This window comes from Chrysoperla carnea, chromosome 4, assembly GCF_905475395.1.
Source record: "Chrysoperla carnea chromosome 4, inChrCarn1.1, whole genome shotgun sequence".
NCBI lineage: Eukaryota > Metazoa > Arthropoda > Insecta > Neuroptera > Chrysopidae > Chrysoperla > Chrysoperla carnea.
Genome location: NC_058340.1, coordinates 53902340 through 53927814, shown reverse-complemented (window position 1 = coordinate 53927814; position 25475 = coordinate 53902340). Strand labels below are relative to the sequence as shown.

Sequence of the window (25475 nt, the reverse complement as noted above, 5' to 3'; positions counted from 1 at the left end):
CCCAAGTCTGGTGACATTATTGCAAGTTTGAAATATACTTATTTGGTAATTTTGAAAAAATGAGATAGATTGAAGGAATGGAAACATCCTTTAAAATTAAAGGAAGTATTTCCATCCCAGAATGAGAGTTTTCTCATTGCACTTTAATGAAAGTTATTAGATATTTCATATTTCAAATATGAGCACAATTACAAAAATACTTAAGTACGTTCGCATGTTCGAGGTCGTAGACAAACTCATCGGTGTAGTATTTATGTCGGACAAAATATTTTATTGTTTAATAATTATTAATGTTATTAAGTGGTCATAGTTTCCGACAAATTCCTTGCTGCGTTTTTTGAGACCGATAGCTTAAATATGACGTAATCGTGCTCACTTGGAAACACTGCGTTTTCGAAAAAAAATCGTAAATAAGCAACTTGTTTGACGTTATATACGTATTTCAAGTTGCCTATTTATTAATGTTGTAAGTCACGTTTAACATTACCATTTCAATGAATTAATACTTTATTGTTTATTAACAAATAGAAACATTTGCACCACTAACTCATGCATTACTAAACACCTAAGAAACACATTCCATGACATTTTGACAAAATATGAGCGGTTTCTTTCATTTTCCTTTATTTGTAACATCTTTAACTGTACTAGTATTGCTACATCAGTGTATGATGTATGTCGCGTCTAATTAAAGTTTAACTAGTTAACAGCCAACTACCCTATTAAATACATTCTAGTGACTTTTTTCAAAACAGATTACAACCCTTGTGTTATATTTTTTTATTAAAAAAAAAATTAATCCCAGTAGCTAGCTACCTGCGTATACTTACGTTACTTACATTCGTTGTTTTTATTTAGATAGAATGAAACAAAACAAAGTTCTTGTCAGACAAATGTAATATGATCATATTACCTATATACCACAAAAACTTCATATATCTTACCTTTATTATATTTAAATTAATTATCCATTAGTATGACAAAAATAAAACATACCTCCTATATAATATTATCCATTTGGCTATTGACATTTTCTAGTTTTCAAAGTAAAATGTTATTATTAATTAATATTGATGAAACAGGTATATGTACAGGTTGTAATAAGAATATGGTGTCATACTTTGAATATTTTTTTATATTTTTTTAAATCGGCCATTATTAGATTGTTTTTTTGGGAGAAACTTTATTATTTATGGCAAAAAAAATTTTATATAATATTATGCAAGTAATAAAGACTACAGTAAAAGATGTTACAAAAATCGCCTAATAAAGGAAAATGAAAGAAACCGCTCACATTTTGCTTAAACCTCATGGAATGTGTGTCTTGAGTATCAAATATCATTTGTAAATAATAAATTTTTAATTCAATGAAACGATCAATGTTAAAGTCACTTAAAAATTAGTAAATAGGCAACTTGTATGACGTATATGTTAAGTATACGTAATTCAAGTTGCCTATTTATTAATTTTGTAAGTCAACTTTTAACATTAACCGTTTCATTGAATTAACAATTTATTGTTTATTATCAAATAGAAACATTTACGCCACTAACTCATGCGTTACTAATGATATTTGACACTTAAGAAACACATTCCATGAGATTTTAGCATAATGCGAGCGGATTCTTTCATTTTCCTTTATTTGTAACATCTTTAACTGGGCTATATGGATTTTAAATCTATCTTTTAAAATGGTTTTTTTTTTGAGAAACTTTATTATTTATGGCAAAAAAAATATTATATAATATTATGCAAGTAATAAAGAATATGGGATTTTGACGCTAAGATGACAACTCCACGAGTAAAACAATGTAAGCCATACCTGTTAGACTCTAGCTGATTTTTTTTCATTGAATAAAAAGACAAAAGATACCTACTTCATATTTGCTCCCATAATTTTTTTATTTTATTTTAGTTTGTTTTCAAGCATTTTTGCCTAGGATAGTGGGTTCGATTTCACAACAAAAATTAATTTAATTAATAGTTGTGATGGGTTGGTGTGTGCATGGTATTGAGGAGCTGGTAAAAATAAACAGTGGTAAAACACATATATGATATCACAATGGGTTCTATAGCCAAAGTTTGTCCTTCGTGGATAGCCAATATAACCTAACCTAACCTAACCTATTCTAAAAACATTTCTTTCAACTCTACTACATTTTTTTCAATTCTGCCAAGATAATTTTTTAATATCGTAAGAAATAGCTAGAAGGACAGTGAGATTTACATGCTTTGAATATTAAAATCGCAAACTTTGCTGCTGATTATGTCGCAATATAAACGACCAAAACTTCTACAGCTTCCGGATCTCACAGCTAACATTATTCTGAGCCTGTGAAAAAATAGGCCAAATCTACTGACAAGTTCCTTTATGCTGGAAATACCTTTAGTTAGAACAAAACATTTTTTCTATTTTGTTACGTAACTTCCACCCTCGTAATATGACATCCTTTTTTCTAACACCCTGTATATTTCTATATAAGTATAATATAAATATATTGTATTAAATAAAATAGAAATATTCAATTATTGGTCTTTATTGACCATTTTTAAAAAAACTTCTCTATTTGTGTGTTCTAAACAATAAGATTCCTTGTTCCCACACACGCAAATTTAATTTCGTGTGTGTTATCCCTAAAAAATAGATTTTTATTAAGTTATTTTTTAATTTTTTTTTTTTTAATTATTGTGTATATTTTTATAAACTGTGAAAATGAGTTGTCCAATGAAACACATGTAAGTTTAATAAATAATTTTGATTGAGATTTTATTCAATTTTATTCTCTTTTTTTTTTAAATTTAATTTTTTTTAAATTTTATTTGATAAATTATGTAGAAAATTATTTACTAAAGTAAATTAGACATGCAATCACGATCTGTATTTATAGATTTAAAATATCGAAAAATTAATAATACTGATTTACTTAAACGAAAAATTAAGACTTATTTGAATAGAATAATTAACATTTAGGTATTTTGTTATTTTAATAACATTTTTAAGTTATTTTACTCTGCGGTGTATAAAAAGACAGCTGTGAAAAGAAAATTAATTATTTCTCTGATTTTTTTTTTCATATTAATATTAAAAAAATGTTTTATTATGTTTCCAAATCGACTTGAGTTGAATGTTGTTGGGTCGATTTATATAAAGTTGGCCTTTGTTTTAATAATTAGATAATATTTGGCTTTGAAGTAGTAAATTTTTAAAGTTTAGGTAAGGTTGATTTTTGGCGTTTTTTTTTCGCTCTAAAATTTATAACCACAAGAATTTATTCACAAATTTTGACCAGACAAAAGTAGTTTTGACCGGTTATGAGTTTAGACCGTAACATATGCATAGGTATATTAGATTATTTTAAATTAGTAAATTTTTATGAAATTCATCACAGTTCGGAAAATTAATAATTTTATTTCAGAAGAAAAATTTTTTTATATCAGAAAATAGGTAATCTGTGATTTTGCACAAATTACTTATAGCTAATTTCAATTTGATTGTAAAAATTATATTAATTTAATTTAAACAAATTTTCATACAAAGCACGTAAAATTTCTAATTAGTCTAAATGGCCATCCATAAATTATTTAATTCTGTGAAATCAGTTATCCGACAAAATCATAATCGTAAAAAGAAACATTGTTTAAATCAGAGATCTTTAGGCAGAGAAGCAATCGTGCTTGCCCTCTATCAATGATTAGAGGCCCTTTACTCAAACTTCTTCGTTTCCCTTCACTTTTTTTAGCATACGTAATCTATCTACCATACCTTCTAAAGGTCTGAATTCCATAAATTTAAATTCAACGGAGTTAGATAGGCCTGGTTTATCCTTATTTCTAAGCAAAATATCTAAGCATTAGTCTACCTTCACAATTTTATTCTCCCGAAAAAAGTATTCAATTACTAATATAAAAAATAAAAAACTAATAAAAATTTATTAAATTATTAAAAAATGAATTAAAAAAATAAAATTTTTAAAATACCAAATACAATATAATTATAAATGCACATAAAATTTTAATAGAATTTTTAAAATTCATAGTTTTTTTTTTACGTAATCTACCAAAATTAGTTGCTATATGGTTTACTAAAGAAATGAGTAGAAAACAAAATTATGTTTTTTCAAGTGAAATTTTATAATTAATAAAACAAATTTTATGGATTATTGATGCTTTTTTTATTCACTTGGGAGACTAAATATATTCAAAAAAAATATTCAATTTCGAAAATAACCAATAAAAAATTTGTTTACGCCCAAAGTCCTCACATTTATCTTTTGTTACCGTTGTAAACATTTCTTAAAGTAATTAAATATCGAATTCTCTAGAGGAAGAATTTTTTCAGTGGAAAACCTAGAGGCCGAGATAACTGGTGTAAAATCATTAGTTTTCAAACCCACCAAGCTCGATATGGGTCAGATTGAGGTTTGATTTTCCAGATATCCTGTATATTAGTAATTTTAGAAAAATAGGTTTTTAATAAAAAATAAATTATCACCAATTAGTACAGATGATACACTTATAAAAATGAGAATTGGCATTTTTGATTAAGCATATCTTATTTTGGTTAAAAAAATAATAATGAAGTTTCACCTCCGTTTTTCTGGCGTACGCCTTATCACAGAGGCCACCCACATCATTGTTTGTTAATCTTTATTTATTAAATTACATTAATTTTTACAATAAAATTTATGATGTGGGTGGAATCGGTTACTTCGTTCTTATCCAAGCGACGAAAATGTGATCAATTCCACAGATCCCATTAATTATAATTGTTCACACGGCCGCTGCCTGGATTCGAACCCGCAACCTAAGTCTAAGTAGTCAAACGGTCAAAGACTAACGCCATAGACCGCTCGGCCATTTAGGCTCTATTTTGGTTATTAAATTGGTGTTTTATAATTAGGACGGAAGAGCTGGTGACATTTATTTTTGGTACAAAAATATCAGTTAAATGCACTTATCTGCGCTCCCACCAAGATGTTTTTATTGTAACTATACTTGCCCAACCAAAATAAACTATGTCTGAAGTTATTTCATTTACGTCGTTGTTGATATAGACATTTATTTTTGAAACAAATATATACTTATGTTCAATACATTTATCTGCGCTTCCACCAAGATGTATTTATTGTAACTATACTTGTATCTATCCAAAATAAACTACTTCTGAGGTTATTTCATATATATCTCGGTGTAGACATTTGTAGTATTTTCGTATGATTTAATTTTGGTCAATTAATCAGTTGATCATATAAATAATTTTTAACTAAAATCTATTGTTATCATTAATTTCCGCTGATATCATAATATTATCTAATTTATATTCGACAATTGCTATAATTATTGGTAGGTAGATACATATACGTCAATGGTTTTATACAAAAACCACACAATAATTGAAATTTATCAAGGTCCTAATTTTATTCATACTAATAATTTATAATTTACTTGTAAATCCTCTGCCAAAGTCAAATCTCCATTCATTTTTTGTGCTCTAATTTTATTAAAATAACTATTTATTTTATTTTCTGGTCGAAGTTTTTGCTAACAAAAACGCATTTTTGTTATAAGTGCGAATATAATATCGATTTTCCACTCAGATTAGAGGAAAATTCCACTTAAATTAGATCAAATATCGTTGCTTTTCAGAAGTTAAATAAACAGCAGAAATGCGACCATCTCTGCCAAATTATAGCCAACTTGTAGAATAATACAGAATGGTCAAATTATGATACAAACAAGATCCGTTACAATCAATAATTAATAAAAATTTAAATAAAACATACGTTTTGATATGACACGTTTTCAAAATGGATAAAGTATATATTTTTCCAGATTTTCCCACGAGGTTTTACAATTTACTTAAAAAACTAGGGAATTTAGAGAAAAAATACTTCAACCCAAAATTCTACAGCATGAAATATTTAATCGATCTATATATTTTGATTGTTTCAAACATGTGTAGATTTTTTCGAAGCCATCCTTATCTTTTTCTACGCATGTAAAAATTACAAGTCAAAAACTACAACTTGGCATGGATTATGCTGCTGCTTCTTTTTTACTTCTTTACACCCATAATTTTTTAAAATATTGAACACCTTTTTAAATTTTATATTTGGCTTTTTCAAAATTTTATTTTTATAAATTTTAAATCAGTAGTTTAGTCAAAGTTTATTTTTATCATTTTAACAAAAATACTGCACTCTAATGGCGTCCTTTTCTAGATAAAATACTAAATAAACGAAGAAATAAGTTTTTACAAGCTAATTAAAAGTATAAGCATTAAATAAGACGAACAATGGAAAGACTTGGCTGAATAACTGCAAAGAACAATTTGATAGTATGGAAACTACGTTTCAACAGGATATAAAAATAAAATTATTATTTTCATACAATTATTTGCAAAATTTTTTTGAGAAAAAATTCACTAATTTAATCATATAATTAGGAAAAAATTATTCATAAATCGTGTTGAAATTAAAACGTTGTATACTTACTAAAATTTTCTTAGAAATTTAATGACACATCATTGAAAAACAAAACAAAATTAAACGAATTAAACAAAACAAAATTTAATAAATTTATTTTAAAGAATTCCATCATATTATCAATTAAATTGAAATAAATAGCTATAGATTAATAATATATAATTAAAATTTAAAATTTAAAATAATATTTACAGAGTCAGCGTAGGAACATTTTCTTATGTTTTCATAGCCATAATAGTAATGAAGAGATGTTTTAAGAAGGGGGAATCATTAAATTGCAAGCGGAAATTTTTTTCTCGGAAAACTTTTTAGAATATAGAATAATTCTGTTTCTTTGACAGTAAATATCATATGAATATATAAGTGTTTGGCTGGAAATTAAAACCGAATTTTTCATTCAAAACATAGTGCACTTGCAGTCCTTGGCATTAAAGAAAATGAATTAGAAAAACATTTAGAAATAAATTATATTCTCATAAATTCACTATTTGAATAAAAATAATAAATTCAATGTCATCCTGTTGTGAATCAAATCTTGCATTCCTCTAAACGCTCTCGCTGTTTAAGATGCCCCCCTTGAAAATAGTTCTGATTTCCCCTATGTACAGAGTGGGCCAAATTTGATGTTTTAATAGGGTACATCCATAACTATACGAGATAGAAAAAAAAATTTTCAACAAAAAGAAAACCGACTTCAAAAGAAAAACTTTTCCAAAACAAATTAATATGCACTAAAAAGTAAAAAAAATAACGAAAATATGTTTGTAGTTAAAATTATTGTTATTTTTGGAGTCGGTGTCAGCCAAGGAAACAACTCTGATAGAACAGTTTGCTATATTAGCTTGGCTGACTCCGACTCCAAAAATAACAATAATTTTAACTATACATTATATTATCGTTATTTTTTTACTTTTTAGTGTATATTAATTTGTTTTGGAAAAGTTTATCTTTTGAAGTCGGTTTTCTTTTCGTTAAAAGTTTTTTTGTTATTGTGATTTTTAAGTGAATCTTAAGTACACTAACTAATTTGTCACTAAATCAGGAATAATCGAAATCGGTTGGCGTGGTATTGAGTTATTCTACCTCTTGTCGTGCATACTTAATGCAATTTTAAGACTTTTATGGTTTTCTTATTTATGCCGTTGTCACACGAGAAACACCAGCTTTCAATTAGATAAAGAATCATTAAAATCGGTTCACCCAGTCGAAAGTTCTGAGGTAACACACATAAAAAAAAATACAGTCGAATTGATAACCTCCTCCTTTTTTGATTGAAGTCGGTTAAAAAGGGATCGAGAGAATACTATTCATTTTTCTCGTATAGTTATGGAGATACCCTATTAAAACATCGAATTTGACCCACTCTGTACATATGCAAGAGGATATTCAGGTAAAATTAATTGTAATTCCTGTGCTAGATTTTTTTATGGCCCAAATGAAGCGTAGTCTCTAGAGACTAAACAAACATCGTACGACCTTAAATAAATTGTAAAACAAGTTTGTTTTTTTTTTAATTAATTCTTATAAACATATAAATAATAAATAAAAATAAAAATCCGGAATTATATTTATGTTATTAATGAAAAATATTTTTACTTAAAATTTTATATAATTTCAGAAAAATGTATATTGATTATCATCAACAAGATTGTTTTGCGATAAGAATTTATTACAAGGTCAATAATAAACTTTATCCTCTAATTGCTTGCATAAGAAACAAGTATAATTAATCCAATAATTGACATGTCGTATAGAATGTCAAACCGAGGAAAATTTTCAAATCAACAGCAATTGCAGCTGTTGGGAGAAGTTCTGTGGAAAAGTTTGAATCGAAATATAGGTCATTTTCTGCCAATCAATTAAGCTCACATAACTCACTCCAGAACACATTCCACACTTAAGTTTAACTTATTAAGGCCATATGCCAACTACGTGGATAGCATTTCCAAAAATTAATTTTTGATCACCGAAACACTTTTAAAATACTTTCATTTTTCAACAATTTTGTTACTTGCCAAGGATTTTTGCCAATGCCATGATTTTTTTCAGTAAATATAAATATTTAGATATTTTATCATGACGACATACAAATATTTACTCAAGATATTTCCCCATTAAGTTATAAGCTGATTAAAACGACTCAAAGTGATGCCCCATAAAAAATTTAAAAATCGGCTAGTAAAAGAAAATGAAAGAAATCGCTCGCATTTTGCTAAAACTTCATGGAATGTGTTTCTTAGGTGTCAAATATCATTAGTAATCCATAAGTTAGTGGCGCAAATGTTTCTATTTGTTAATAAATAATAAATTTTTTATTCAATGAAACGATCAATGTTAAAGTTCAATTAAAAAATTAGTAATTAGGCAACTTGTATGACGTAAATGTTTGTCAAATAATCGAAAACTTTTATACATGTATAACATATATGTAAATCAAGTTGCCTATTTATTAATTTTGTAAGTCAACTTTAACATTGACCGTTCCAATGAATTAACTATTTATTGTTTATTAACAAATAGAAACATTTGCACCACTAACTCAATACTTTATTTAAAAAAACACTTCTTAATCCTTATTTTTTTGAGTATATAAATTGTTTTTAACTTTGGTTTTGTTTTATTTTCAACAGAGAACCAGGTCAAGAAGGTGATCAATTGAATGCTGAAGCTGGAATGCTTTATAGTGAATACCTTATGTTAGATCGAGTTTTAAGTGCACAACGAATGTTATCCTTAGAAAATGAGCGACCCGTTCACGATGAACATCTGTTTATTATAACACATCAAGGTAAAAAAACAAAATTTCTTATTAATATAACTAAAAAGAGAGGTAATCATAAAATCCTTTTCTGACCCTAGGGATTAGATTACATAATAATGTACGGAAACAATCCTTTCTAATATTATAAATGCGAAAATAACTCTGCTTTAATTAAATTCAATTTGGTACAGACAGTCTAGCGCCTGGGACGGGCATAAGCTACTTTTTAATGCAAAAAAGTTCTGTCAGGAGTTGAAATAGGGGATGCAAGTTTAAGGGGGTGCACAGTGGAGTATTTATATCAAATTTCTGGACAAAATATAATGAAGGGATTTTTATGCTCAAAATTGATTCAAAAGACTATTTAGATTTTTTCAATATTCTTTCCTTCATTTTTTAATGAATTAATTTGAATAACCTTTTTTTGTAGCATATGAATTATGGTTTAAACAAATTATTTATGAGTTGGATTCAATACGAAATTTATTTAATGTTCAATCATTAGACGAAAATCAAACATTAGAAATATTGAAACGCTTAAATAGAATTGTTCTTATTTTAAAGGTATGTTCAATTTATTTTAATATTATTATGTTCTTTAAAAACTCCATTATTATTCTCTATCATTTTTCTTACTATGGTACCTTCGGTAAGTAGCGAATAATAAATTATGAAATAAATAAATTCGTTGTAAGCAGAACCGAATATCGCAACACGCGCGAAAAAAATTATAAAGTCTATATCTTTTCATTACATCATGAATCTAATTTTTCACACAATCTTTTCCTCATTTATGTAATAATATTGTGTGTTAAATTAAAAATATAGGCAATATTACTTACAATACTGTAAAAAAATGTTAGGATTATATTCTAAATATACTTCTTATCTGATGATTTAAAATAACTTTTAAAAAAAACCATGTGGCTTTTCATTTATTCATTAGTAGCCGCAATCTTCAGAAAACTTTGTGACATATTTAATTCACGTATCATAATTTCCGGTATTTCCAATTGATAAACATAAAAAAAAATATCATATTATGAAACACATACACACAGAAAATCAATTGTAATATGATATTATTATTATCCACTATTTTAGTAAAATAATTTCATATTAGTTTTTAAAATATTAAAATGTTTTTTTGGCTTCTTCAAAAAAGAAGTGGCGCTTGCTAAGAGAGAATGTCGTACCGTGCGTGATTCGCAATTTAAAGTCATCTTGCCTCTCCTTATATCGTCATTCGTCGTCCACACTAAATATTTTTTTAATAATTTTAATATTTAACAGCTATTTATAAGAACGGTTTTTTTTTAAATATTTGATCCATGGTAAAATATCATAATGTAAGATGGATCTTCGATTGTACCTGATGACGCAGTTGTCTTCAACGTGTAATCTTTACAGTAGACTTGACAAAGTTTTAAGTTTTCACTTCCGTCAACAGTCCCCGTAACTGACTTTTTTTAAATCTATTTTACTTTGTCAACAAATACACTTGGACAAACCTTATCTCGGTTGCTTGCCTTCTGAAAAGCAAACTGTTTTCATATGGCTGTATCGTAGATAGGAATATATCTTTCTTCTTTCAAGAAACTGAAGGATAATAAATTAAGTGTATTGTTCCAAGAGTGAGGTACAACACTTTACCCTATTATAAAAACTAGTAGTAAAAAAATAATATAATAATGAAGCTTCCTTTTTCACAGAGATTATTGAACTTATTCAATTTAAAAGAATTCAATAACCTTTTTTGTAATTCAATCCTATTTATGGTTTATTTTAGGTGCTACTTACGTATTGTTTTTAAAAATTGTCCTTAATTAATTGATTGATTTGTTCTATAAGAACCATTCAAGGTTATTATACTTTTACGTGTTTAAATTAAAATGTTACTGTGATTTAATAAGCATTTCTACAGAAATTTAAAACACTAGGAAACGATCGGCAGAAATGAAGTCGGTTTAACAGAAAAATATTCAAAAAATTTCAATACAGTTGATTTTTACGACTTGCATTTCCTAATGTTAGTATAGCTTTAAAAATGTATATGCACATTACCAACGACTAATGAAAATAATTAAAAACTATCTGTCTTCAACGAAGAATCAGGAACGTCCTTCTGGCCCTGCGATCCTAGCCACTAAATTACGAACCCATATAACATGGACGTGAAATTCCTATGCCGAGCTATAAGCGCCCGTTGCTGAATTTATGGCGCCTATCTGAGCGAGGTCTAGTCATCGCTCGTTGCGTACTTTGTGCTGCGCATCAGGCTGCCTGAAAGCGATGTTTACACAATTGAAATTGTTTTCAATCAATTAAAAGTGATTGACAATAAATTGACAAACAAAAGGCAATAAATTGAAAACAAAAGACAGCTAGATGTGCAGTACAAAGTACGCAACAACCGAGGACTAGACCTCGTCCAGATAGGCGCCTGTTTTCCTGCTACCCTCTTCACTCGAGTTTCCTGCCCTTGTTTTATGGGTTCGTGCACTGAATATAAAAGTGCTTTTGAAACGGACTTTAATGACCTAATCGATTCTATCACAGAAAAGAAAGCACGCCGTGCAAAACTGTAGTAAGACTAGAAAGAGAATAGTTTCGGGTCCTAAAGATTAAGGAAATGTCCCGATTTTCACAAAATATGCTATCCGTTATTATATTTGTCAGTTTTTTTTTTAACAATTTATCTCAAACGCTGGAGAGAGGGGTGTCATTATCAAGTTAGTTCTTGACGCGGTTGAAGAAAAGCATAAATCCGGGGCTGTAGAAGATGTTTTCAGATTATATCAATGTGACATAGGTATATTATACACATGACTTTCCATTTTATATCATTTGGTTTTTGGTTGTCTATAAAAAACACTACCAACTTCTCTACAAAAATTTTTCGTAATCTGATTAAATTTTACACCAATCGGCTGTAAAAAATCAATTCTCATTGAGATCAAATACTGCAATCAGACTAATGTAATTGAAATAAATTTACAGTTACAAATAATAATTTTATATTATAAAATTCCAATCAGTTATTTGATATGAAATATAATTTCTCTGAATTGTGGTAGCGTCAATTTTATATTTCACACAACGTTTGTTTTCTACTTTTTTTAAATTTCTGTGTAAGCGTTAAGAAATTAGAATTTAATATATATTAATACATATTAATTACATTTACAGTCTTATTTATTCATTTTTACATGAAATTATAAGCAATAATTTCCTTGTTCTTATATCAATAACCAGAGGCGGATTCAGAAATTTTGTGCCCTTGAATTCTTTATTTTTTATAGAACCTGTAAAATTGCGTTGGTTGTTTGCAGTAGTTCGCCATTTCGAGCTATCGTTGTTAAATAAGAAGGTCGATAGATACATTCATCAAAAAAGCACTTTTATAAAAAGCACTTTTCTTGTTCTATTTTGAACTTATCTTCAGTGTTTTAATTGATCAAATTTTAAAAAGCTATAATTTACTGTAAAAATTGCTGCACAATTCTCGCCTCTTTTGAAGTTTAATCACAAATCTGCTTATAATTACTTGATATATTATCATTCTGAATATTTCCTGCGACTACATAATGAAGTAGTAATGTTTTCGGAAGATTCAACTGCTGGCGACGTGTTAATAGGTCGAATAACATAATTAAAGTACAGAACGGCTTACAGAACGACTGAAATAATTCGTTACAGACGTTATTTTATTTGCTACAGGTTATTCTTTTGAAAATAATGAGCACCGAAGCCAAGTACACTGAGGTACCTACACTAACATCCTCTTTTCATGCAAGAAAATATGCAAAAAAATATCTCCTTTGAATCTTAACAACATTTATTTAAATTAAAAACAAAATGTGCGTTAATCCATAAAAAGGTGTAATGCGTTTAATATAGCAAAAGCTATTAAAATCATCTTAAATGCAACCTTGACTTATAAAAAGCATGTAAAAATATGAAACAAAATTTGGTTTCATAATAACAAGTAACAATAATTCTGTTTCTAACATTTTTCTATACCTAATTTACTTCATTTTCGAACAAATAATCATTTTTGGACGATTGTCGTGAATAAGACATGGTAAATGATTTTTAAAAAAATTATCCCTTAACAAATAAAACAGTTAACGCCTATAACAAATTCTCCGACCATCATTTTCTTCAATTATTACGTAATTAGACCTAACAAGCAAATTGAAATTCAATACGGTGAACTTACGTAGGATCTGATTACAACTGTACGGTATACCGGATCATGGGTATTAATTTCTTGTCTTTACAGGCATATCTAGACAATTATCCGGTATTCAAGATAAAATTTTTTAACAACTCATCCCCATATTAAAAAATTAAATCAAAATGGAGCAACCGATATAATAAATATTTAATTATTTCTTTTTTTGCAGTTATTAGTAGATCAAGTAATGATATTAGAAACAATGACACCTCTTGATTTTATGGAATTTCGTGGCTACTTATGTCCAGCATCAGGTTTCCAAAGTTTACAATTTCGTCTATTAGAAAATAAACTTGGCGTTAAACAAGAACATCGTGTTAAATACAATCAACGATATTCAAAAGTATTTGGTAATGATGAAAATGCCATGAACGCAATTGAACAATCAGAAAAGGAACCACCTTTATCACATTTAGTACAACAATGGTTAGAACGAACGCCTGGTCTAGAACTAGATGGTTTTAATTTTTGGGGAAAATATCAGGATGCTGTGAAAAATTTAATTGATGAACAACGTGAAGCTGCCATGGTAAATAAAAATATATTAAACTATCTAGAAAAAACTTCTAGAAAAAAAACATGGATAAAGAAGTCTTTATTCAGTTTTTATCCTTAAAAAATTATTCGAAATTGACAATTTATTTGAGTTCATTCAAATTGTATTCATTTTATGATTTTTTTTTGGTTGTAGATGGAAAGTTCGGAAGTATTGAGAAATTATCGTTTAGCAGATTTAGAAAAACGTGAAGAAGTTTACGAAAGTATATTCAATCCTGACGTACACGAGGCGTTAGTCGCGCGTGGTGAGCGTAGATTTTCTCATAAAGCATTTCAAGGTGCTATAATGATAACATTCTATCGAGATGAACCACGATTTTCACAGCCTCATCAATTATTAACCTTATTGATGGACATTGATTCATTAATCACAAAATGGCGATGTAAGTATTACTTATATTTTTAAAAAATTTACAAAAGCAGCTTAAAATATCTTATGAAAAATATTGACTTCGAATTATTTAAATTTTACATTCGTATATGGTCAGGCCCGGAAATCTGTCGCCCTTAGACAGTTGTGAAAATTGCCGCCCCCTTTCCTCTCGAAACTTTGAAATACGATAATAGGCAATTGGAAATAAAACAATCTTCACGAGTGGATGGAGAATTAAAACAAGTGAAATTTACAAAATTAAAAAACCTCAGAGAAGTTTTTCGGGTACGGAAACCTAAACTTGCACTTCAAACGTATCTAAGAATACTCTCCATTAAATTACCTATTTCTTTAGAGCGTTCTCCAACCTGAACCAATTTTATGGATCATTGCCTATTTTTTAGTTGTTCCGGATAAGGAACCCTAAGCTCGTACTTGCCGTTCAAGTTCTTGCCGCTCTAGGCAGGCCTACTCTGTCTGCATAGCAAATCCAAGCCTGTATTTGTTGTAGTTCTGATTGGTTGTACAATTAGTGTTTCGTTATATAAATGTTTGTCAGGTTCCCATGATCTTGATTTCATGATAGTCATAATTTTGCTTAAATTTGCATCTAATTGTCTATGTTTATGATTTTGTAGACTTTTGAATCTCGAGACTATGTTAAACTTCACGAAAGCGAATCGCCGCTTTCTACAACTGTGCAAATTTCAATCACCGGCGAAAGTGATTGCATATTTCAGTTCGATTTTAGAATGCAAATTACCATAAAAATGAAACTCGGATATGGATAAATTTAAATCAGGAAATGCAGGCTTCTGTACTACCCATAATCATGCTGCATGCATCACAGCTTTATCTGAAAGTTATAGACAAAATTTAAAATATTTTGGGGGCTAATTTTCATAAAATCTGAAAGAGCTCGTGTAAAATATAACAAATTTGATTATAAGTTTTAAATAATTTTTTGACAGATAATCATCTGATAATGGTCCAACGTATGATTGGTTCATCCCAGTTAGGTACAGGTGGATCATCTGGCTACCAATACTTACGATCCACGTTAAGTGATCGATACAAAGTATTTTTGGATTTATTTAATTTATCTACATTCTTAATTCCAAGATCGTTGATACCACCATTAACATCAGCCATGAAAAGTCGATTGAATCTGTCGTGGGGTATGATGAATAATAATCATCATGAATCGGAAGATAATTCATCAAGAGCATCATCTCGGGCTGACCCAGAACTTGAAAGTTCCATGGAGAAATCAATGTAATATCATGTAGAAAAGATAAAAATGCTTAAACCTTTTTTGGGATATGTTTCAATAAACTATAAGTTATAAAATTGTTCCTTAAGAAGTAATCACAAATTTTATTGGATATTTTTCTTCTTCGAAAACTGAGTAACTTCGATACAAATCAATTATGAAGATATATTTAATTGCATTTAATTTTACCAAATCTATTCTATTTTCGAACAAATAAATCAGTAGAAAATTTTATTTGCTTACGAAAGGAACAATTTTGCAACATAAAATTGTGTTCTACCTCTTAACGTTTTTGGAACCCAAAAAAAAAAAATTGTGGTTGAAAATTAAATTTTAAGTTATTATAAAATATACTTAAGCTATGACTTTTTTGTTAATCTATGAATTTTTTAAAAAGATTTTAAGGAGATCCTCGTGGAATAGCAAGTAAATTAATTCTACGTTAGTTAATAATTAATAAAAAAACAATAGATTTCCTGAACTTTAAATGAAATAATTAGTTTTGAAAATTGCAATTTTTAAATGTAAGTAAATGGGGATCAATCCAGTTGCGTCTTTGGTTAAGAAGATTAAAACAATACAAAAAGTGGGTTTCCCAACGAATTACGGAGATATTAAATATTTTTTATGAAAAGTATCACATCATTCAGATGGTACTATACTTCGGTACTTCCTACTTTTAAAGCATAATATTTCACTTGGCAACACTGCCATTGAAATGCCTTTGTCCTTATGTCGATTTCAATGTACCTTTCGATTGATAAACAAAATTAGAATCGATAAACACACGAGATAATTTTTTCTTTCTTATTCTAGCAAAACAACATTATGGCGTCTATGATGTCAACAAGTGCTATTTCCCTTTCTTTCTATATATACATTTAAATCATTGATTTCTCACGATGTTTTGGCTCGATACCGAAGATCTTTTGAAGCAATAAAAATTTTTAGGGCAAAGGCCCATTATTAAAAATAATTTATAATTGATTAATAATAATATATTTTTTAAGCAAATAATAAAATAAAAGTTTCTTTTTATTTTTAAAATAAAGTGTCTATTTTTTATTATGGTGGTACTTGGATCTCCTTAAACGAAAGTTTTTATTCTGTGTTAAAATTTCTATGGTGTAACAAAATTTATTTTTTTAATATCACAAAGCAATAAACACGATTGTCACAACTTACAAAGCATGAGTGCCCAACCGAATATTTCCAACAGGAAGTATTTTTTATTTTTCTTGATTATCTTTCCGGTGATAGAGAAAAAAAATTTAATGGGCTTCTGTTTTAAAAGTCGAACCTTCGAAACTTAATGCTGAAAAAATAGAATAATTTGAAAATATAACAAAATAATTCAGAAATTATTCAAACAAAACTTAAACATACAGCTTGTGGATAATGAATTTTTATTTTCATGTTTCTAAAAGTAAATACTTACTAAACATTCTCCCCCCCCCCCCCCCCCATACACACGCAAACCAATGCTGACAAAAAATACAACCGAATGATTTAAACCTTTTCGTTAATCATATTAAAACATCGGAGGAACAAAATTAAATTTCGAAAATGAAGCGCCATTACCTGTATTCTACATAAATTGAGTAAAGGCTTACCTATCTCCTAGTTCCAAGGCTTGCAGATCTCCACAATCTGACTGTTGAAGCAAATGTGATTCGATATATAAAAAGACTAAACTATTCACCCTATTTTTGTTCATCGTAGAATATCAGTAATTTTTAAAACTTTTCCAAAATGAAAATGAACGTTCTGCCCTGCAGTTTATTACAGTTAATGCCATGAATATTTGATATGCTATTTCCAGGTAAGAAATCCCAGTGTATGTCGTTTGCAAGCAACAGTTTTAAAAGATCAGGCGAATTTCGTTCCTTTATCTTTTCAGTACAATGCGCATGAAAGTGTACGAATTCATTATTTAATAGCTCGAAATCAGAGAAATAAACGTCTCTTTTTCTCAATTTTGTACTTCTAATTGTTCCGATTTTAACACATTCAATCAAGTTGAACCCAATAATATATTTCCTGATTAACATTATTTGTTAAAGATGTACAAAATGATTGTAACTAAAAAATAAAATCCATAAATAATAGTCATAAAAATATTCATATTAAATTAAATTTATTAATCGTTTTGTAAATATAATAATAATAATAATAATATATATTATGTATCAAAAATATTTTTGTTCATTTGTTAATTTTAATTAAATGCAAATTATTTCTAGTATGGCACAATAAAACTCTTAGAAACAAACAACTTTTAATAAAAACTTTTTTCTTATTACCTATGCATTTATTTATTTATAAACTATATTTGAAAACTGTTTATAGCGACATCGTTTGATATAACATATCGGATATTGGATATTATAAGCAGGCTTAAATCTTAAAAAAAAGCAACAGTGTTCTATGGAATGGCTAGATCATTCAAAAGGTGGGTTATAAATGCCAACTGAGTTCATTCATACATTTCGCCTGCTGAAAAGAAGACACATTTACTGGTAAATATTTCATGCCTGAATCACAAAGTATGACAACTCTTAGGATTTTAAATTCTTGAATTTTTTTTCAAATTAATACTAAAAGAAATAAGCTACACTTTATTCTAAATATTCTCTTGGCTACCTTAATTTTTATGATGCGGTTAAATTTGGTTAATTTTTAACTGGCTCTCCTATAAAATTTTTTTCCTGTAAACATGAAAGTGCTGCTTTCTTTTTCAGATTGTTTCCATCATTTTATTCAATGTACATAATTTACATTCGATGTCTAAATAGTTTTTACTATATACAGAAAAAAGAATTTATGTTCATATTGCACCATAGATTTCTTTCCTTTGTCACGGTGTATTACATTCAGTGTAATAGAAAAAGGTAGTGCTATTACAATGTTATAAAACTATCCTTTTCTATCTTCTATTCTGTGTAAATAATGTATACACTATGGTACAAAAAAGAAAATACCTCATGAAATCGTTAGAAATCATATACAGTCTTTTAAATTTAATTCTTAATTATCAATAACCAATTATAGGAATTTAATTACAATAGAAAATATTTCTTACAATTAATTAATTTTGGGTGTTTAATAATTTACTATCAATAATATTATTATTGCAACTGTCTTGAGCAATTTTCTAGGAATATACGGGGAGTATCAATAAATTGGTGTATCAAAAGTGATAAAAGTTTGTACAAAACAATATGCCAGGGCTTTTAAAAGAAGGCAGTTTATGTTTTGGAATGATGAGAACAAAAAATTCAGTGCGATGATTATTTTAAAAGGTACAGGATTTTAAATCCAGAATTGTCAATTTGGTTGAAAAGCAAATATCTTGGTCGAAAAAACTCGTACGGAAATTTTAATGGGTCATTTTCAAAAAAATAAACAAGTTTTCGAGAGGTATTAGCTTTGTTGTAAAATAATTTTCAAAATTTGGGTACGTTTCAAAACTTTATTTAAACTTTAGGGATAACATTTCTCAGCATTTCAACCCTTCGTCCAAAGCGGCAAGGAATGATAAAACTAATATCACGAGATATATTTATTAACGTATCGCAGAGATTCAGCTGTTTTCCTTTATTACTTTGGATGAGTATATAATAAAATGTTACAGAAACAGCAAAGCTTTGAATGGCAAATTCGGTAAATGTATGAAAAATTTCTAGCTCCTGTAGTTCAGGAGGACAGCGTTTCCGCATACAAGTTTCTTATACCAAAATATTTCTTTTGTTATACCTTATGAGTCCCTAGATTATTCACTATCAATTCTGATACACCCGGTATATTCGTTATATGATTCGATTTCTTTATTTAATATTGTGTATAACTGGAAAAACTTCGACAAAAGTTGGAATGTGAATTAAATGTTTGTAATCAGTTCACGTAAATAGACATAGTATCGTATTGTTACGCATTGTTTTTTAAAATATTGCTACATATTCAGAACCGGCCTGAACACTAGGCAAGTTTAGCTCGTCTACATTCAAGGATACTAGACAAAAATGGAAGACTGTAATAAAGGCTTAATTATTATATGTTTCTCTGTTGGAGCTTATAACAATATTTGTATTTCTTAAAATTTTCATTGCCCTACATCAAGTTATATCAACTTATTTTCTGATATCTTACCGAATTGAATTATTTTTCAAATTAACATTATGTGGCAAAAAGGCCCAATCCATACTAATAAGAACAAATAAAGTGTTAAATTCGAAAAGAGCCAAGATAAATTTTCTAAGTTAGCTTCAAGCTAAACTGGTTAATCAAACGTCATATTAACGTTATTTTACCACGAATTACAGTGTAATACAACGAAGAGATTAATTAAAACATTATTTTTTTAAATATTAGATATTGCATATTTATTAGTGTTGTTTGCTGCAAGAATCAAGTGATTCCACGCTTTGGAAGACGGAGTTTTTTTAATTTCTAAACTATATATTCTGAATTCACCTAATCTCAAAACTTTTGATTGATAGTATTTGTATTCTAGAGTTAATTATCTTTAGTAAATTTAAAATAAATTAGTATTTATACATTTTTTGTCATGCTCCTGTATATCCTCCCTTGCATATTAATTTACTGTTTTCCAAAAATATGAAAACTAAAATTGAGAATATACTAATAAATCGAAAACTACAATTTAAATTTAATATTTAACTATTAACTTTTATAAAATAAATATAAAAAAAATTACTTTTAAACAATGAAAAATATAAATTAAAAATCACTTAAGTACGATGAAACTACTTATGAAAATTCCCATAACGATTTTAATTATTTCTTAAAATCTAGCTTTTCTTAAATAAAAATATTACACTTGACTCAAGTAACTTGAGTTTAGAATCTAGCTTATTAAATTCAATTCATAATTAACTTATAATATTAAACTCAATTTTAAAAGGTCAAACACTGGAGCTCATAGAATGACACAAAATAAATGTATTAAAATAATCGTGGTATGAAAGCGATATTCTTCGAATGCTTCTGGGATAATATAGACACGTGATATTTTAAAACGTTTTATAACATTTGAATAAAATAAGATATTCACTCATTTTGATAATTCGGCAAAGGCTTTATAATTATAATTTATAATTCTTAATAAATTGTAGTTTAAAAAAATCAAAACAATTATTTTAATCATTAAATTTTTGTACCATCCTTTAGTTTTAACTTGAAACTTTCAATAACAACGAAATAACAAAAAGTTAACAACATTCGTAACCAATCTATCACACATAAATTGATGCTACTTCATGAGCTAATCCACACATATTACTACCTATAGCAATTTTTAGGTAACCTTTCTCACCAAAACTTTCACCCCATGAATTTCGTACAATATAATGTGGAATTTCTGCAGTTAAATCATAGCCTACAATTTGTACAGCATGATTTAACATGTCTAATGAACTATCACAATGAAATTGTATGACACCACCTAAATAATTTTGCCAAGTTAATGCATTTACAGCAACAGCGACAGGTCCATGATTTGCGATTAAATCTAATATCAATTTTTCATTTTTTGAATACCTATAATTTAAAAAAAAAAAAGGCGTGAGTAATATTAAAGTTATAGTTTAAAGTTTAAACGAAAGTGAATTTAAAATAAGTTTTTTTATGGCTATGTCTTTACGAAAGCACTGACGTCACTACATCTGCACGTTTAACTGTGTAAAATTACACAGGTCTGCGACTAAAAAACTGCATAGGATTTTTTTACATTTTCACATAGGTTTTCATAGATATTAGTAACAATATAAACTAGCCTTAAAGTATTATTATTGCACAATGAAAATAAATTAGCTTCGCTTCCAATGGGGTATTCTGAAATGAAAGTGAGGCAAAGCTTTTACTGTTATTTTTTAGCAAAGAAATTAAATTTAATGTAAATGATGAAATTAATGGCAACATTGAATCGGAAGAATATTATTTCCTACTAACAAATAATTAAGATAACAAAATTTAGTAATATCAATGAACCTAAACAATCAATATAACCTTTGCTCATAATAGGGAATTTGTACTTTTTTTATTGCAAAATTTTAAAAATGATAGCAGAAAATAAAAAAGAATAACTAAGAACATTAAAATTACACAGGTCTGCAAAAAAAAATTTTTTGTCAGCTGCATGAGATATTTTTACTAATTATATGTTTTAGAATGCGCTGATTTCAGAAGTGATGGCGATTTCTTTCTATCGCGTAAGGTTTTTATACAAATACAAAAACCAAAAATTGGTAAAAGCACTCGTTTATTAAAAATTAAACAGCAGCCTGCAAGCATAGTGACATCCCATCTTCCTTGGTACCGTCTCTCGATATCGCGGATATCCTGGTGAAACCAGTCCCCCTGTTTTTCACTGTAAGCTCCCAGGTTTTCAAGAAAATATTCTATGTGGGAGTGTAAAAAATGAACCTTCAGGATTATCTTGCAGCCTTGAGCTTCATATGCTGCTAGTTGAACAATGTGTATTTCCCAAAAACTTTCGCACTACATCCTTAAACGATACCCAAGCTTCTTTTTCCTTCTCATTCATACTTTCCACAAAGAGGATGTAGGTTAAAAGCCTTCTTATGTCGGGGCCAGTGAAAACTCCCTCTTTCAACTTTGCTTCTGACAGCTTCGGGAATTTTGTACATAAATATTTAAAACAGTCCCCACCCTCTTGCAGTGATTTTACAAATTGTTTCGTCAACCCCAATTTGATATGGAGAGGTGACAACAAAACTTTTTTTGGTGGCACCAGAGTAGTGTTGATAACATTTTTATCTCCAGGTTTTAATGTTTCTCGGGGTAGCCAATCACTTTTAGTCCAGTGCTGTTCTCTGGCTCTACTATCCCTTAGGCATAAGAAGGAAGGGTATTTAGTATAGCTTGCCTGCTGACCCAAAAGCATCGTGAGTATTTTGAAGTCCCCACAAACCATCCATTAAAGGTCCTGATATTCGATTCTTCCCAGGATAATGGCCAAATTGTTATGGTTAGTGTTAGTTTTCTTCCATATGCACAGAATACCTCATTGGAAGCGAAGCTAATTTATTTTTATTGTACAATAAAACTACTTTAAGACTAGTTTTATGTAATATTACTATAAAATACTATATAATACTACTTAAAGACTAGTTTATGTTGTTACTAATATCTATAAAACCCTATGTGATAGAATGTTTTGAATATTTTTCCTGTTTTTAGGAGGTCAAAATCTATAAATGTACAAGAAAATGTAAAAAATCCTATGCAGTTTTTTAGTCGCAGACCTATGTTATTATTCTGCGAAATAAAAAGATAACTTACGTATTACAAGCATATTCCGTAATTCCAACGCCATAACTTGCACCTTTTAACAAACAAACGCCAGTTTTCCATTTCAATGGATAATCTGTGGCTGGTTCAATTTTAATTTGTTTAGCAAACATCCATTGTAATAAACTACAAATATCACCACCCGAACATCCATCATTCACACTACTCGAACAATCAATTGCCTCTTGTACACTTAACTTTTCTAAAACACCTGTTTTAATTGCATTCATTGTTTCTAGCGTTTCGACTGTGCTAAATGCCCAACAAGCTCCACATAATTTTTGATTATAAACAGGCGTTACCACACCTTTATCACGCCAATCAAATTTTTCAGGTAATAATGCTCGCCGTAAACGAGTCACTAATATTTCATTTGATGCTTCATTATTGTTCATACTATTTTTTTGTCGCATTTGTACACGTTTTTTTACTTTTTCATGATTATTCTTCAAATGATGTGTATTGAATTCACCGAAATCCATGTCAGAAAATTGTGTTAGACCATAATACGCACTACTATTAAAAGTTCTACCTGCATTTAACTCTTCAATCATTTTCAACGATTCCTAACAAATATATAATCAAAAATTTATATTAAAATAAATACATAAAAGTATTATATTGTTTACCTTAAATGATGCAAATCTTCGATTTAACTCCGTTACATTATACTTATACGATTTGTTAAATTTATTAACGTAAGTTAAAAATAAAGTATGTTCAGGAGTATCAGCTGGAAAATTTTCGTTTGTATTAACTAAAATATTTTCAGATGTATCAGCTGAAATTTTTTCTTTTATTTTCTCTGGTTTATCAATACGAATTGGTATTCCAAAAAATAATAAACAAGTCATTCCAAGAATTGTTAATATTTGTCGTACGTCTGCCATTATCGTTATTTATTAAATTATGTTATTTATTATTAATTATTGTAAAAATATGTATTCAGATAAATATAGTATGTACTCATTTATTTAAAACCAGTTTTTTACGTCATAATAACAGATTTGCTGTAACCACTTTATGCATTTTTTAGTAAATTTTTCATAGACATTAGTACAATATTTTTTTACATTTTAGTACGAAAAATTAACTACAGGGCGAAATTAATAAAACAAAAGGATATTCCACTATTTTTGAAAAAGTACTTCAAAATGTTGATTTTGCTAATTAATCTTGCCAAAAACTTAAATTTAATTTTAAACCTTTTTTAAACTGTCAAAAACGCGGGCATCCAATTTGATGACGTAATATGGGTATCATTATACGAAATAACACAAATAATTTTGACAGATATATTCATAGACATCTGATTATAATAAATATAAATACTTATTATCTATGTATATATTATACCCAGCTGTCTACACTGAACTAATTGATGGTCTATGACTCATACCGCTATGACATCACAGCAGGGCTTACCCGCGTTTTAGGTCACGTGATATACAGTTTAAAAATTATGATTTTTAATTTTAATATTTTAAAATAAAAATGTGCTTTTATGACACGAAATCAGAATATTTAAGTTTATTTTTACATAAATTTTAACTTTTTTCAAATTTCATAATTTATTTTTGACTAACGATAATACCCTAATGTTTCTATAGCACTTGTTTGATTAAGATGGTTTCAGAATAAGACACTTTTGATAACACTCCTTTAAATTTTCGATTCTGAGCTAAAAATAACGTTAAACATAAACTAATAAATTTTAAAATTTGATAAATTTTGAATTCTAAATTAGCAACAATACTAGCAGTTCACTCAGTTTGATTGAAAAGAATTAAAACTTCGCCTCACAATTATTTTTTATTTGTAAAGAAACGAATTTAGAGTTTTGAATAAAAAGAGAATAAAGAAATATGATTTTTAATAATATAATTTTTTTTAATGCTAAACTGTTTTTTACAGCATTGATAATTACTATCAGTTTTTTATATGCTTGTTATCACAGAATAAATACACGCAGTATATGTCGAATTTGTATGAAGTACTCGCTTCAAAATAAATTTGAAGCGTGTTTGATTGAACCTCCTTATAATTGTACTTTTTAGTATGCCGTACCAAAAGTTATATGTTTGAATTGCGATTTCAGCATCAAGGGTTTTGTTTTGTATAGTTGCATTAATCACAAAAATAATCTATATATGGCTAGAGATTTTATAATCAATTTGAAAACTGATAAAATAGAAATATATTAACAAACCTTAATCAGTCTATATGATAATGAAATTGCTTGAAAAAATATATATTTTATTTTTGGGTACTGAGCCCTGAAAATGATGTATGGTAAATACATAATTAAAATCAAGATTTTAATAAGAAATTAAATTTTTTAAAACAAGCAATTGGAAATATTTACATTAACTTGTTCTTTTGTAAAATGTGAAAATCAAATTTAAAATTTGCATTTAATAGTTATATTATAACTTGTTTTATTACAGATTTTA

The 25475-nt window shown here is 28.0% G+C and overlaps 2 protein-coding genes across 2 annotated transcripts; one reads left to right on the top strand and one right to left on the bottom strand.

The window, feature by feature from the left end:
• The first annotated feature begins 2543 nt into the window (after positions 1-2543).
• Positions 2544-16648, top strand: LOC123298088 (tryptophan 2,3-dioxygenase). The gene is made up of 7 exons (XM_044879992.1): positions 2544-2736; positions 9116-9273; positions 9677-9810; positions 13656-14015; positions 14178-14427; positions 15389-15692; positions 16507-16648. The coding sequence occupies exons 1-7, from the start codon at positions 2714-2716 to the stop codon at positions 16529-16531; spliced, it is 1254 nt and encodes a 417-aa protein (XP_044735927.1). The 5' UTR covers positions 2544-2713; the 3' UTR covers positions 16532-16648.
• A 3794-nt stretch (positions 16649-20442) lies between these two features.
• LOC123298089 (cathepsin O-like) lies at positions 20443-23912 on the bottom strand. Its single transcript, XM_044879993.1, has 4 exons — positions 23811-23912; positions 23652-23735; positions 23014-23588; positions 20443-21249 (listed from the first exon to the last, which is right to left on the bottom strand). Exons 1-4 carry the CDS (start codon positions 23910-23912, stop codon positions 20946-20948), a joined length of 1065 nt encoding a protein of 354 aa, XP_044735928.1. The 3' UTR covers positions 20443-20945.
• Between the last annotated feature and the right edge of the window lie 1563 nt (positions 23913-25475).

Excerpts from the sequence above, each read along its gene's own strand:
- LOC123298088 (XM_044879992.1), top strand. The coding sequence starts at position 2,714 with ATGAGTTGTCCAATGAAACACAT. Across the intron at positions 9,274-9,676 it reads GTTTATTATAACACATCAAG|CATATGAATTATGGTTTAAA; the intron begins GTAAAAAAACAA and ends CTTTTTTTGTAG. Across the intron at positions 14,428-15,388 it reads ATTAATCACAAAATGGCGAT|ATAATCATCTGATAATGGTC; the intron begins GTAAGTATTACT and ends ATTTTTTGACAG.
- LOC123298089 (XM_044879993.1), bottom strand. The coding sequence starts at position 23,912 with ATGGCAGACGTACGACAAATATTAACAATTCTTGGAATGACTTGTTTA. Across the intron at positions 23,736-23,810 it reads CAGAGAAAATAAAAGAAAAA|TTATTTTTAACTTACGTTAA; the intron begins ATTTCAGCTGAT and ends CCTGAACATACT. Across the intron at positions 23,589-23,651 it reads GAAGATTTGCATCATTTAAG|GAATCGTTGAAAATGATTGA; the intron begins GTAAACAATATA and ends TATATTTGTTAG.